Genomic DNA, 14,971 nt, shown 5'->3' on the forward strand with positions numbered 1-14,971 from the left:
TTTCCTCCATTTCTGAAATGACATCAGCAGCTTTGGCTCAATTAATTTTACTAGGAGCCTAGTTATTTCCTCATATACAATAACTATATTCAGTGAAAACGGACATTAATTTTAAAGGCTAGGTTATTTGTTGTTACCTAACATATTTTTCTTAATTATTAATTTGTTTTCTCTAACATAGCTAGCAGTGACCAACTGCGAGAAACAGATATTAGAATATATTGATTTGGGGTCAGATCAGTATGGCAGTGCCTTTATTACTCTTTCTATCTGAATATTCTCTGCTTTCTTTAAAAGAGTGCATTTCTCCTCTCAACACAAGTTTTTTGTACACTTGCATTGGTTCATGTCATTTTTATTTTGCAAATAACTTGGGAAACCTGCTATCCATAAGAACATGATATTTCCATTTCAGTAGATCTAGCACATTCTTGGCACTTCAAATGTATGAACCACATAGATCAAGCACTATCAGAGGTCCACATAAGTTTACAAGAGATTCGTGGGTCACATCAGGGCATTTATTCACGGAGAGAGAATTTACCAGTTTCCACTAAGAAGTGATAAATTTGCATATCCTTCCCCACCCAAGGAGAATCATGCAAATACAAAGACTATTTAGTAAACATGCAAAACTCCCAAAACCAAACAGTGCAGTCAGTCAACCCATGCAGAAAACTGTGTAGGAAGGAAGTGACCATATGGGATCCTCTTCTGCTGCTTGAAACACGTAAGCAACTTTTGCCAAAAGAACAAGCACACGATTCTCACTACAGTGCTTAGCAAAGGGAATTATGATGAATCAGCTGCCATTTCTTTCCTAAAGTGAGATTTGCCAAAAGATTTCTTTCATTTGATCCTCTTTTGGACTCTAACTGCAATAAGGAGCTGATGTTTTCTCGAAGTGCAAAAAGTCAAACCAGGTTACCAGCACTTGCTTCTTCTTTTACATCATTTTGACCTTTCAGAAGTTTGACCTTCTGACTTTAAGTCAATTTTCTTTGTCCACTCTTCTCACTTAACAAAGCAATTTGATGAGTTATTTAAAGCACCTCTACAAGTCATTTTCACTACAGGCATAATTTTCTCAAATTTAACAATGAACTGAATCTGCTGCCTGTGATTGCCCTTTTTATGTTTTTTTGTCTTTAATCACTGAAGTCCCAATCATGTTTATTTTAACTGACATATTCTGCCTAGGACATCTGCAGGTAATAGGGCTACAAAGTATGCAGGCAGGAGAGCAAACTGCTCCTGACTTATGCTAAAAAATGTTAAAATGAAGCTACCTCTGGACTGCAATCACTACTGAAAAAATGAAGAAACCACCTCATTCCCTCTGTGCAAGGGGCAGAAGGGCAGATCCAGTTGACAAAGAGGGTGATGGATCAGGGCAGGGAGGCACACAGGGGAATGGTAAAGGCGCATGCATCCACACAGATCCCGAGGTCACCTGGGAAGCTGGTGTCACCAGCAGGGCTGGCCCTCGCGGAGCATTGGCGGCAGGAAGCGGATGAGCTGCTGGTGCTGGGGTAACAGAGGGGGGCGGTGGTGGCGGCGGTGGCGGTGGGCGCTGTTTGGGTTTGTCAACCTCGTCTAGGTTTATGTCATCGAGATCTGTGGTGTGCAGCTGAAGGCCCCCCGCAAAGCGCCGCATCGAGGTGGCGCAGGGAGAGGCACAGGGACGTCCACTCGCCAGCTACGTGCGACAGAACAGAAACCTGCCTCAACACCTCTGCCTGCAACAGTTCTGAAGAACGGCCAGCCCTAGAACACGCTCAGCTTCACTGCTCCTCCACAGGAAGATCTTTGCTTCTCCCACACAGAATATACACAAACATTTTCTCTGAAAGCCTTTCTAAAAGCCCTCCTCGGGATTCCAGTTTAAAAAGAAGAAAAATGGGAGTGGTGTGACAGCAGCTGTTGGGGTAAGGGGGTTGGCAAAAGAAACCCCATAAAACCCCGGTGGCATGAAGTTATCAGAAGGCAAAATCACAGGACAAACTGATATCACAACTTTTGCCTCTCTGGCTCTTCTGAGGAGAAAGCAAGAATTACGCCCCGCAAAGGTGATTATTTGAAGGAAAATAATCAAAGTCAGGCCCTGAGATTCAATGTCATTTAAAAAGGGAAAGCGGTTAAAGTTGTGTAAACATAACCACACATTAGTACAAGAAAGGGAACTAAGCTTAAGCAGCTATCAAAACAAGAAGTTTAGTGTGCTATGAAATTCAGAACCTCAAGGGGTTTGAGATCTTATAATTTATGTTAATCCACACCAGATCTATTGGGATACTAAACAACTTCGGAGTTTGAAGACAATGAGCAGCTCATCCAAAAAAATAAGGGTGTATGTGAGGAAGGAGTGTACATATGCTGTTAGAGTAGCTAACATATCTTTTACCAGTGATCAAACTGGAGTATTAGAAAATTCAGTCATTTTGCTATTTTGTAGACTCACCTGAGGAAACCTTATGTAGATAAGCTGTCTGACAGACACATTCATCTTACTCTAATATAGCAGCACTTCCCTCAAGTGGGTAACACTTCACACTCCTCTTATCTAACATGCTCATGGCTTGGTGCTGAAAAATAGCTATTTCTTTGGCAGAGGTTGAGATCTTGAATGCTCTTGCTCCCAAGAAGCAGCTCAAACGTGTAGCACTTGAGTATTTTTCAGCTGTATTTGCCCCTAAGGAGCACTCAGGTTTTGTGTTTTACATGTTTTAACTGCTTGGGTAGATTTGTAGAAAAACTGTAGAAGAGCAATTATATTTAATGTAATGGAAAAATTTACGGAGCAAACACAACACAGTGTGCTTAAATCCAGGTAGAGCTCTGAAAGTGTAACAGTGTTTGCAATCTGTAATGTTCCTTCTTACTTTACAAAGTAAGGGGGACAAAGTTCTAGCAGAACCCAAGCTGCCAAGTGTGGATAGTGAGAGAAAAACTCTGTATAATCATTCCACTAAAGACCTGTACTGAAAAACCACATGGATCTGAGCCTAGGGCCATAAGGAACAAAAGATCAACTGCTTTTTTCAGAGCTGCTCCATGTTGACCTGAAGGAAAATCATGTGAGAGTGTTCCCCAAGGTCCCTTTTGTGGTTGCAGTTTCTCGGGGATCCCACGGGAGCTCAGTAGACTGCAGTGTTCCTCTTGGAAGTGGCTTTCCTTGGAAGACAGCCAGAGCAACAGGATGGTGGGAAAGCCTCACTCCATGTCTGGCCATCAGGCTCTAAGAAACAATCGCTATCCGCAGCTCCCCTGACTAAGGGAGTCTACTTAAAGCCCAAGCCCAAACCCTACTCCTTGTGAGTTTTGTATCTTTTTGTAATTTTCTTATCCTGTTCCTTTATTCCACGCAATACAAGGAAGCCTCCAGGAGCTCCTCATCAGGGATGTTCTAATATTCACATGATACTAATAAATATAGCTGGATCTAGCTTTTGTTACTGCTAGCATGTCCCACCTAGCCCAAATATTTCATGAGACAATAAAACAGTTAATTTAGTGGTGATAATATAGTTAAAAGGGACAAAATACAATCAGTTCATTAAAATAATGTTTAAATCTTCATAAAATATAGGAAAAGCAAATTCTATAGGTTGTAAGTCATCAATTATTGACTTTTACCCCCCCCCACTTAGAAAGAAGACTGAGGGGGAAAGGCAGATTTTTTCACTGGTAAAACCTGTTGCTTTTAGAGGACAACTTTCTGTTATTTAGAGATCACACAATATATGGAAAAGCTAGAATTTTACCTCAGGAGACTCACTCTCCACAGAGGAAATCTGTTCTAACCGTGTTTGACAAAGTCTTTCCACCCAGTGCTGCACCTTTTCTGATTCTTCCAGGTCTTCTCGTTCTGTCTCAGATACCTTGACCGCAACATTGGTGCATTAGAAAAAGGTATAGGTATGGTCATAATACAAACAGGCTTCAAAAGTATGAAGTGCCACCTAAAATAGTTTTACAAATAATAATAATACTTTTAAGAAGAATTTCTTCTTTTGCTGTTTTTCATTAAATTTATCACTACACATGGACACAACTGCAGAGCTACCCTCATCTGGGCACAAGATGACTAGAAATAAGCAAATGTGGCAACAGAATTTTGCAGTAAAATAGCTTTTAAAATTTCATTATCTTTGACATAATTAAACAAGTGCCCTGCTAAAATAATTCCACTAAATATCCATCTAATTTTCTTTCAGTATAGCTTTGCACTTGATAGATCACAACATACCTCTTGCACAAGACGATTTATTTTCAGTTGTTTTTCTTTCTCCAGCATTCCTTCTTTCTCTTTGGCAAGTTTTTGCTCAAACTCCATTTCCTTTTTATTCTTCTTCTGTTCACAAAAACTATCACTTTTTGACTTCTTTCGTTCTTTCCCTTTCTGGGAATGTTTTTTAACAAAAATTTTTATTATCAGCTAAAAACACCACAGACTTCAATCTTGGTACATGAGTGTCTGCCTTCAGAAATTAATTACAGTCTATGCAAGTATGGAGATGGTATTTTAAAAGAAAATCCAAAGTCTATCTACCCAACAATTTGCAGGAAATTCAAACTTTTTGGAGGGCTTGTGCCCCCTAACATAAGCTGGATGAGATCAGAGAATTCAACTTTTCTGTTCCTCTGCGAAGTTACAACTTTAGGGCACACAAGCCCACTACAAAACTTTGAATATTCAAACAGTTTTGGTTTGGTCTTGATTTGCCATCTCCCTGTTTTGGCATTTATACACATACAAGACTGATTGCTTTCATGTGACAGATGCTCATGTATACATAGATGTGAAGAGTCCATGCACACAAAAGCTTCACGCATATTGCCCTAAAATCAGCATTGCATCCCCTAACAAAACTGAAATAAGGTATTATAAAGGAAAGGTTTAGATCAGTGCAGGAACTGAGTTGCTTCCAAGAAGGAACACTGCATCACAAAGACCATGTAGCTCCTACAAGCACTGGATAAAATCTACTCAGATGAGTTAACTAAGTGACACAAAGAGCACAAAGTGACTCTAACATTTTAGATGTAGGACACAAACAAAGGCAAAAACTACATAGTCTTTTGGAAGCCTCTGTTCCTGTTGTCTTTAAAATACACACTGCTCATTATTTCCCCTTTAGTGATGTCACATTTCTGCAACCCTTTCACATTTTTCAGTTAGGACTTAGTTTACATTGGAAAGGCCATGATCTCCTTTTATTTATGAAAAGTAAAGCAGAGGAGCAGGTGGCCACTTATTGGCAATTACTCCCCCTGCCAGAAAGGCTTCAGGTTTGATTTTGTTCTTATCATCATCAGCTATTGACTTTTCATGCTTTGAATTCCCAAAACCACCACAAACTGCTTCACATTAAATTGCACTATTTGTCTTCCTTTCACCTTTTGCACGGTAATATTGGTAACAAACAGACATTTTCCCTGGTAGCTACAAAAGCCAATTCCCCAGTTCCCAGTAAACTGGAACTTTGTACTGCTGAGTTCAGTGAGATGTGGTCCACTGCTTCATGGTTACGTGGTGGTGGTGTTGTAGGGAGGGAAACAGGGGGAAAAGGAACCCCAAAAACATTGGAGGTAAATCTAAGAAAATCTAGCTTTCCACACTAATGTTTTAACACAAACCTAATTCTGTGGTGTACTTTATTCAGGGATAATTAGTTTTTACCTTAACAACAATTGCCAATACCATCCTCTAAAAAATTCGAAAATACATTTATTACGGATAGATGTAACATCAGGCAGGTCAACTTGCTAGGTATCAGTATTTGAAGAATTACTGAATTCAAAGGCACACTAACCAGTACACAAGCCAAAGTCTTCTAGAACATGAACATACATCTGAATGTCTCAGCTGCATTCACAGCATTCAGATACAACAGGATGATTCATCCTTTCCTACATTTTTCCCCATGGATTCAGTTTACTTCCTATTATGAACATTTTTAGTACAGAGTGAAATTTTGTTTTTAAAACAAACAAAAAATCATTAGCAAATGGGAGTAGGATGAAAATTCATCACTGCCAAAAGCAAATGATTAAAAATAAATCTTTTCAACCTTCTAGTGCACACTGTGTGGTAAAGTTCAACAGGAATTGTGTAAGATGATTAGTATATGAGGAGGTATTTGGGCATTCTCTAAACTATAGTTGTCAGCAGCAACACAAAATATTACCTGCTCTCTTTGTGTGAAGAGTTTCCATAACATGAAATTATAACTTTCTGAATAAAATCCTAACTGCCCTGGCTTTCACACAGGTTACATCCATGATGATTTACAGTCCCTAGCAGTACAAAAAGGTATTGGAATGCACCATCTTCTCCCAATCTCTTTTAAGGGGAACAGGTATATCCTGGGCACCCACAGAGTCAAATAGTTCTAAGCAGTGATACAAATCCTTCATCTGTCTGAAACAATCCTGACCTCCTCTGATACCTTGCCAGATACAAGCAGTTCTTGCCAGATACAAGCACAAAATCTTCATGCTTCTTTTACCACAGTTTATTACCAAAAAACCCACCGCCAAAGCACACAACACAACAGCAATCCCCCTATTATATAGCTAAGATGTATTGCAAGAAATAAAGAGAAGGAAGAAACAGCAAGTATAAAATATTATTTAAAACTGTCATAAACTGAAACACTTCAACAACATCGCTACAGAAGTATTCTATCAGCTTAAATATGGATTTTTTTTTCTCATATGTGCATGCCTAAAAGCCTTTTTCCTCCAGCACTCCTACAGGGAGATTTGCAAAGGTGTAACTGAATATTTCTGTCTCTGTACTGTTTTTGTATACACATGATTCTGAGGACTTTTGGAGAACATGAACACATGCACTGCCCACCTGTAAAGAGCACCTTCTGAAAGTACAGTTATACAATTCCCTCTGCACATGGCAGAACCCAGAGCCTGAGGGACTCAAAAGGACAAAGTCTAGACACATGCACCCCAAAAGCATCCTAATTTGTGCACACGTTAAAAGAAGGAGCATTTGACTATAAGGAATGTTTACTAATAACAGAGAAGAAAACTGAGGAATTCCAATTCAAACACACACACAGCAAACAAATTCACATTTCAAACTTGGTACCTTGCGTATGGTGGGAAATTTTCCATCATACCGATAAAACCATCCAAAAGCTACAAAAGGTAAAGGAAAAGTTGTTTTTTGAAGAAGAGCCAAGGACAGGCTCGTACTCAGACCAATCCATGCTGATATATGTAACTGATTAAAATTTATTTGAAGACACAACACCAGAAGTTTGATATTACATGGTAAGTTCTTACCTAAATTCTTGATAAATGGTTCTAGTACATTTAGTCATAAGTTTCCCTTATTTTAATGATACATATTTTATGCTAAACAAAGAAAATGCAGTAAGTGATCTTCACACAGGCTTGGGCATTGCTTAAATTTCTATGGTCACACTCCTACTTTGCAGTAGTTTGAGCAAGCCTTATGAAAATTAAACAGGTATTCAAACTCATTCAAGCTTGTGGCAGAACATGGCTTTTGAGGAGACATGAAAAGCTCCATTTCCCAGGACAAAATATGTCAACCCAAGTTCATAAATATTACAAAATATATTGCTAAGTCAAAAAATACAAAAGAATATATTACTGTAACTTTATATAAGAAACATTGCTAACACAGAGCATTCAATACAGTCCACATTTCTGTAGAGTTGTTAGATTTCATACCAAGGTGTATTTAGATGCAATGACAGCAGCAGTGTCAAAATCTTTCATCATTTACTAAAGGACCACTCACATTGCCCTAAGAAAACCAAATGGTCAGTTCAGTGTTAAGACTGACTGTCAGGAGGAGGTGAGACACAGGAAGAATCTGAATCAGGATAGGAAGTCAGGGCTGAGGGGCAAACCTGTTTGTCCTGCTTCATGTTCACTTCATCCATGTCATCTGTGTCAAGTTGGTCATGTGCAACTCCCTCTAAATCTTCTAGAGAAACAAAGGAGGAAAGGGGTGAGGGGATAGAAGTGACAGTAACTGGAGGTTCCCATGAAATGAAAAAGAGATCAGTAATATGTGACTAGAAGTTTCCATGAAATAATAATAAAAAAGTAGTTAGTGATGGGATGTTTTGCTACGGAATTGTAAAAAAAAAAAAAGGCCCTACTTAAATCAATCTCCAACCTCCTCTAGTCCTGAAGAGCTGTTAGAATCTACATGTGGACAATTAATCTGCTATGAGGTGAAGGGAAACCTGCAGAGTTTGATGGCTTTTCCTTGAACAGAACCATCAGTAGACTTCCCCAAAGTCACACACAAAATAATACATTAAAATAACATCAGGTTAGGAGTTGGCCCAGGTCTCCTATAAATTACACAACAAGCACGTTTCACATTTTTATTTGTACAATGCAATTTTAGTACACTGTCCACATACAATTTACAGCTTCCAATTTAGCTTCTTAACTGCCAGCTAAGCTCCAGCTGCCTTAATTCCCTTCAGACAATAAGTCAGAAAGCCAGCAGCATCCTGGGCTGCACCAAGAGCAGCATGGGCAGCAGGCCAAGGGAGGGAGCTCTGTGCCTCTACTCTGCTTCCATGAGAGCCCTCCTGCAGTGCTGCACCCAGCTCTGGGGCTCCCAGTATGAGGTGGACCTGCTGGAATGGGTCCAGCAGAGGGCCATGAACATGATCAGAGGACTGGAGCACCTCTGCTGTGCTCCAGCACCTCGGCTGCTTCTGCTGTGAGGAAAGGCTGAGGGAGTCAGGGCTGTTCAGCCTGGAGAAGAGAAGGCTGTTGGGACACCTCAGGTCAACCTTTCAGTACCCAAAAGGGGCCACCAGAAAACTGAAAAGGAACTTATCAAAGGGACATGTAGTGACAGGACAAAGGGGAAAGGCTTTAAACTAAAAGAGGATAGATTTAGATCAGGTATTAGGAAGAAATTATTTACCATAAGGCACTGGAACAGGCTGCCCAGGGTAGGTGGTGGATGCCCCATCCCTGGCAGTGCTCAAGACCAGTTTTGGATGGGACTCTGAGCAACCTGGTCTAGTGGAAGGTGTCCCCACCCATGGCAGGGGGTTGGAACAAGGTGATCTTTAAGATCTCTTCCAACCTGAACTGTGTAAAGGTTGACAGATAAATGCTGGACAGAAACAACATGCAAAACAATGCACCAAACACCAAGCTATAGAGGTTGGTGCCTCAAACCATTTCTTCGTAAGCCTTATTATTTTTATTTTTCCTGCAATGGATGCAGATTTTGCAAGATAAGTACCTGTTAAAAAAGAGTTATTTAATTATCTATCATATGCTTCCAGCCTTCTGAAAAGAACCAATTCATGGCTAGCTTAACTTGGAGACAAACTGGTGGTATATTCCATACAGCTCAGTGACGTGTCTGAGACAAACAGAAGGAAGCAAGTTGACATCAATTACTTACTTTTGTGTTTGGAACGAGGGGCAGAGTGCACTTCTGCAGTTACAGTTTTTAGAGACTTGGGTGGCTCTTTAGGACCCCAGTCTTCTTCCCATTCCTTTTTAAATTTCTCCTCCTCTGCTGTTATCCTAGAGGAAACAAATGCAGTTAGACATTCTGAGTATAAAACCAATATCAGTATATATTCACTACTGTTATAATTTTTCAGCATATTTGTTTTTTCTCTTGAATATAAAGTGTAATAAATGGCTTCTTCCTTATAACTTAATTCTTTTCATCAATCAGTGTCATTTACTAAGCTACTAAGATAATTTGCAAAGTACAGTGTAGGATATTTAATATTTAGACTTATACGGCCTGTTATATAAACATCTGCACAGATACTAAGTCACAAGTGACACACTACAGTACTGACTGTCACCTTAAATTAACTAAAAGAAACATCTCTCACTTAGCAATTTTTCATTTTTAGGACTGCAATTACTTACTAGAAAAACTGACAGTTTTAACTGAAACACCGAGTTACAGAATTTCTACCTTACACCTAAATCAGATGTCACAATGGAAAATTATATCTTAAAAGTGTGCCTCCTCTCTAGATCTTTAAATATATTTTGATGATTGCTTCCTAAACATATACTTCGAGGTTGCCATAAAAAGTAGCTCTTCTCAAAAAGAAATAATTACTGCTGAAATGGAAACCATACTAAATTCCATATTCTAGGAAAAAAAGGGACAAAAAGAAAAAGAGAAGAGAGGAGAATAGATGGGTACAGATAGAGGATGGGGTTGTTGCACAGAGTGTCACACTTCAGGATAAGAGCATGCAAAACAAGTAAATTACCTAGTATGGCACCATGACCAGAGAAAAAAAGACATTTCAAAGAAAAATTCAGCAAATACCAAGTATGTCACAGCAGAAGTGCTGAATAACCTAACAATATGTATCTTCATATATGTTGCCTTAAATGATGCAAGACCTATTCTTGACTATAACCTGCCTTGAACTGATAATATGGTGCAAAAATTTACCAGGTCTTAGATATACATGATGCTATTTATATTTGGATTATCTTTTGCATCTCTAAATTAGCTAAAGTAAATTGAAAAAATATTCACATGGAGTCAAAACATTCTTAAATCTGTAATGAGCTCACTATTTAAATTTAGAGGCATTGTCAGGGAACAATGGACAGAATTTTTTCCATTTAATTTTAGTTTTTAAAAGTTGGTGTTACAATGTAACTTGCAGTACATAGAGTCAGGGACCTCTGCCATTTAGGCACATTTGAAATTTTTTCAAATTTAAGATACCAAAAAAGGCACAGTGAGTTTATCCAAGGAATTCCTGCAGAAAGGATTCTTAAAAGAAGGCAAGGAATAATCCTCACAAACAATTAATACAGAAAAATATTGTATTTTAGCCTGCCACAACTGCTCATTAAATCTCAGCTTTAGATTTCATCTAGGTTCTCTACTACTATTCTCCCTCTTTCTCACCCAGGGGATAGACACTGACTTAACAGTTTGGATTGTGATATGGAAAAGCTTAAAAGTGCCTGAGCAACACTTAAAAATTATACAAGAAAGTAAAAAGCTGTGCTAGACCTTACCCTGAGCAGTCCTCAGGGCATGAAAGCTCTCCCTGGGTGAGTAAAGATGCTCTCAGAGCAGAACAACACAGCAGACATCCAACATCCATTATAACAGACAGGCAATCTGGATCTGGAGGACAGAACCATCCTTCACCTGTGATGGCCTGCTTTTATAGCAGCTTTTGGCTATTGCAGGAATTCCTATAGTAGGCCACAATATAGAACAGGATGTTATCAATTCCCCGGGATCAGAAAAGCAAAATGCCTAAGAATTCATCCATGTGCTGCTGTAGAGCCCACAGCAGGACGTCCAGAAGATTATTCTCTTGTGACAGCTGGGGAATGTATTTCTTTTTGCACCTTACAAATTCAGAAATCCCTGCTCTTTTACTATTAGAAAATTTTAGCTAATACAGATACATGAAAAGGGACTTAAATGAATTAAAATGCCCTTAATATGTCAAAGGGGCAAAGCCAAAGACTTGAGGGTCAATTTTAGCCCTAAAAGGCTGAATCAAAACAGATATTATTCTGCAGCTTGCATTTTCATGTAATTTTCCAGCATAATTTAGAAGGAAATTTAGTTACTGTGATAACAACTGGTTAATTTCAAACTTCCAAATGTAAAAGAATGCTTAAGTTAAAAATATAGTACTGATCTAGTTTCTTAGCAGTACCACTTCTTTTCTCTTAGAATTAAATGTAGTGTTTCAGTGACAACAGAGTAAACAAGTTCTGGGAGACAGAACTTTCTTAATCTTAGGTTTCTCTACATATTAATAATACTTTTAAAATAAGGGCTCAACTTCAACTTCACAGTGAATTTATTATTGCCATAAGCCTCATGGTTACACGTGCTGATTTACAGATCAGTTTCCTATTCTTTAACTGTGGTGTACTTACTGATAAGTACTGGATCCTCCATTTAGCTAAGTGGAAATACTACACAATTTTATTTGAAAGCAACATGCAGACTGTTTTTAGCCGGATCTAACACACAAGGAAACCTTTTCCAGGTGGCACATTGCCTGTGTAACGTTTTTACTCACTGCTCTATTTCTCTGCGATATCTCTCTTCTTCCTCTGCAGCCTTCTGGGAAATCTCCAGCTTTCTTCTGTTATAAGAGGAATTAGGACAACAGGATAAAAATAGTATTTTCTGAGTAAGAACCTGAACAAAGTGTGTCAGGATACAATTACTAAAAGATACAGACAGTAAACACATTTGTATTGGGAGAGAATGCTCTGTTTCAAAAGTCATCTTTAAGATACCAAAGATTAAGTACGACTTCCTAGGAACCCTGAGGACATTCCTGAGCATCTGGATAATAAGGGCATATCATCTACTTAATTCTTTAAGTCACTACCTCCTTCTGAGGCAAGACTATAGAGTGGTTTTTCAAGACCAAAAGATTTCTAACTGTTTTGCTAAAAATAAAGCATGAGTGAACAGCATCAGAAAACTAATGAATATCACACTGAATCACTGGGGTATGGACAGTCAGGGAGCAGAGGGACCCTTCTACTCAAGATGGCTTTGAATGATAGTTTTGAAAGCCAAGAACATCAAGAGCATCACTGAACAAACATTTTAGGAACAGAGACTCTGCAAAAGCAAAGCAAAGTTTATCTAAGTTGAGAATCTTCTCACGTCTGTGAGAAGCATCACAGAAATAACTATGTGCTCCTGTCTTCCATGCCCTCTCCAAATCCAAGCCAAAATTTTCAGACCATCCTATAGAGAGTTCTCACAATCTCTCTTTCTCCTGCTGCTCTTTGATGATTTTGTTGGTCTCCAGTGCAAGCCGCTTCTGATGCATTAACTCCTGGCGCTCCTGCTCACGGAGACGTGCTTCCCTCTGCCTTTCTTCCTCGGTCATGAACAGCTCCTTTCCCTGCAATCAAAACCACCACGCCAATCAGTTGTGGAAATATCTCATGAATGCAGTTCTTCCAGGAAATAATTCAAACCCAGTTACATAGTAGCACATCTGTAATTTCCTCACACTGCTCTCCCTTTGAAAGATCCTCAAAGATCTGATTGCTTACTCCAAGGAGCTATTCTAGTTTCAGCCTCTAAGGTATTATGTGCTAAACACATCAGAAGAGATTTGCCACCACTAAAGTCAGCAACATCACCGTAGGAGTCACCCCAGATACAGGCTCAGTGTGTCACCGACAAAAACTTCACATTATACTTTCTTAAAATCTCACTGAGCAATGAAGTGCCAGACAACAGAACCCTGAATGATTCCCAGTGTGAAGACACCTGCAAGTTACTGGGTTTTAATGCTCTTATGCCTGGCTGCTGCAGAAATGTGTTGTCATTCAGGAACCCAAATACAGGGATTGTAGATCCCCAAAACACTGTACAGTTTATGTATTTCAGTTGATTTTGCTTCGTTTCATTTGCTTTATAATTAAGACACCAGCACTGTTTTCTATTCAAGAAAGGTATTTCCATACTGCTACAGGTAGAACACTTTGATAACATTAATCTAATTTTCATTTCTGAAATTTAAATACCAGGTTAATTAGGAGGCTAGGATTTTTCCTGTCTCTAAAGCGCAGATGTAGACATCTTGAATAAAACCAGGCATTGGGGAATGTCTTTGCATAGTAAGGAAACTGTTTCCTTATGCTATCTGCTCTCCAGACAAAGATGTCTATTGAGAAGAGACACACAAGGTGAAGGAGTGTGGAACAGAAGAGTTCCATGGCAACAATTTGCCATGCAGCGATGCATGCTGAGGTAGATCTCACATTTTTAAAGTTGTTAACATAACTGGGAGTTGAACTAAGTCCTCAGGATGTTGGATTCCTGGAGCTTTATCAACCAGCCCAGTGTATTTGTTTAAGCAACGTCTACAGGACCTTTGGACAACTTCATCTTCGGCTACTGTAAGAGCAGATCAAATAAACTACTAATTCCTCAACGTAGCTACACAATATACATGAGCCCTTAGGAAGCAGCTGAAGTGACTTATGAAATCTTTTTTTTCCCCATTTAATTCAGTTGCAAGGCAATTAGAAAACACCATCTTTGATTAGTCTATGAAACTTGATTATCCTCCTGTACACAACTACATGCTTTCCGTAAGAATGATTAAAGCAGTAAAAACATTAAAACATTTATTGAAAGTCACACTGAAGTCAGAGGGAAGATTTAATTAATTTCAGCTGGCTTTAGATTAGACCCCAAAGGCTTATAGTTCTGTTGCACAGAACGGTGGAAATAAAAAATTGAGCAATTTTCAGTGTGTCAATACACTAATGACATCAGATAAACAGTTACAAAAGGAACTCATTTGGAATAAGACTAACACATCAGCTATTCAGGATTAAAAATAATTAGTCTCCAACCCAATTCACCTTTCATGTTTCAGCAGAAGCAGATATCTATTAGAACAGAAACTCTCAAACATGAGAGACCATTACAATAATTTCCATTCCTTGTCAAGGAAATGGTTTTGCATTGGCCCACAGCCATGTTTTATTTGAGAATACTTTGTGTGCCATGAAAGAATCACGTGCCACTCAAAACTGTCCTGCTTTGACAGAGGTATACATCTTATAAAGAAACACAGCTTTTATTTTCATCCATTTATTTTTACCAATTATTTAACCACAGAGCAATTTTCTGCTTACAAATGCTTTTACAAATATACTACTTACAGCACCTGCTACCACAGAGATAGTCAAAGTACGGCTACTCTTGAGCACTCTGACAGCCTGCAAATTAAGACAAAACAAAAATCAATGTGAATGAAGAGATAAAAGGCCACAATAATGCTGGTTGACACGGCTGCAATTTCCAGAACTAGAGAGGTAGCTATGCAAATCTCTGAATTCCCATGTTCAATACACAACCCCTTGAGTCAGGAGTCTAGTATCAAAACATACTTTTTGTGGACAGGAAAATAGGACAGATGTTTAATAA

General features: G+C 38.8%; 1 protein-coding gene across 2 annotated transcripts in view; it reads right to left on the reverse strand.

The window, feature by feature from the left end:
* Positions 1-14,971, reverse strand: part of USH1C (USH1 protein network component harmonin) — a 46,225-nt gene that overhangs the window by 15,281 nt on the left and 15,973 nt on the right. For both annotated transcript variants that reach the window (XM_063398099.1, XM_063398100.1), the window contains exons 11-15: positions 14,707-14,763; positions 12,784-12,926; positions 12,081-12,146; positions 9,440-9,564; positions 7,905-7,981 (exon numbers count right to left, since the gene is read on the reverse strand). In XM_063398099.1, coding sequence (XP_063254169.1) covers positions 7,905-7,981; positions 9,440-9,564; positions 12,081-12,146; positions 12,784-12,926; positions 14,707-14,763 — 468 coding nt within the window. The remainder of the gene's footprint in view (positions 1-7,904; positions 7,982-9,439; positions 9,565-12,080; positions 12,147-12,783; positions 12,927-14,706; positions 14,764-14,971) is intronic.

The sequence above is a fragment of the Prinia subflava genome, chromosome 5 (assembly GCF_021018805.1).
Source record: "Prinia subflava isolate CZ2003 ecotype Zambia chromosome 5, Cam_Psub_1.2, whole genome shotgun sequence".
Taxonomy (NCBI): Eukaryota; Metazoa; Chordata; class Aves; order Passeriformes; family Cisticolidae; genus Prinia; species Prinia subflava.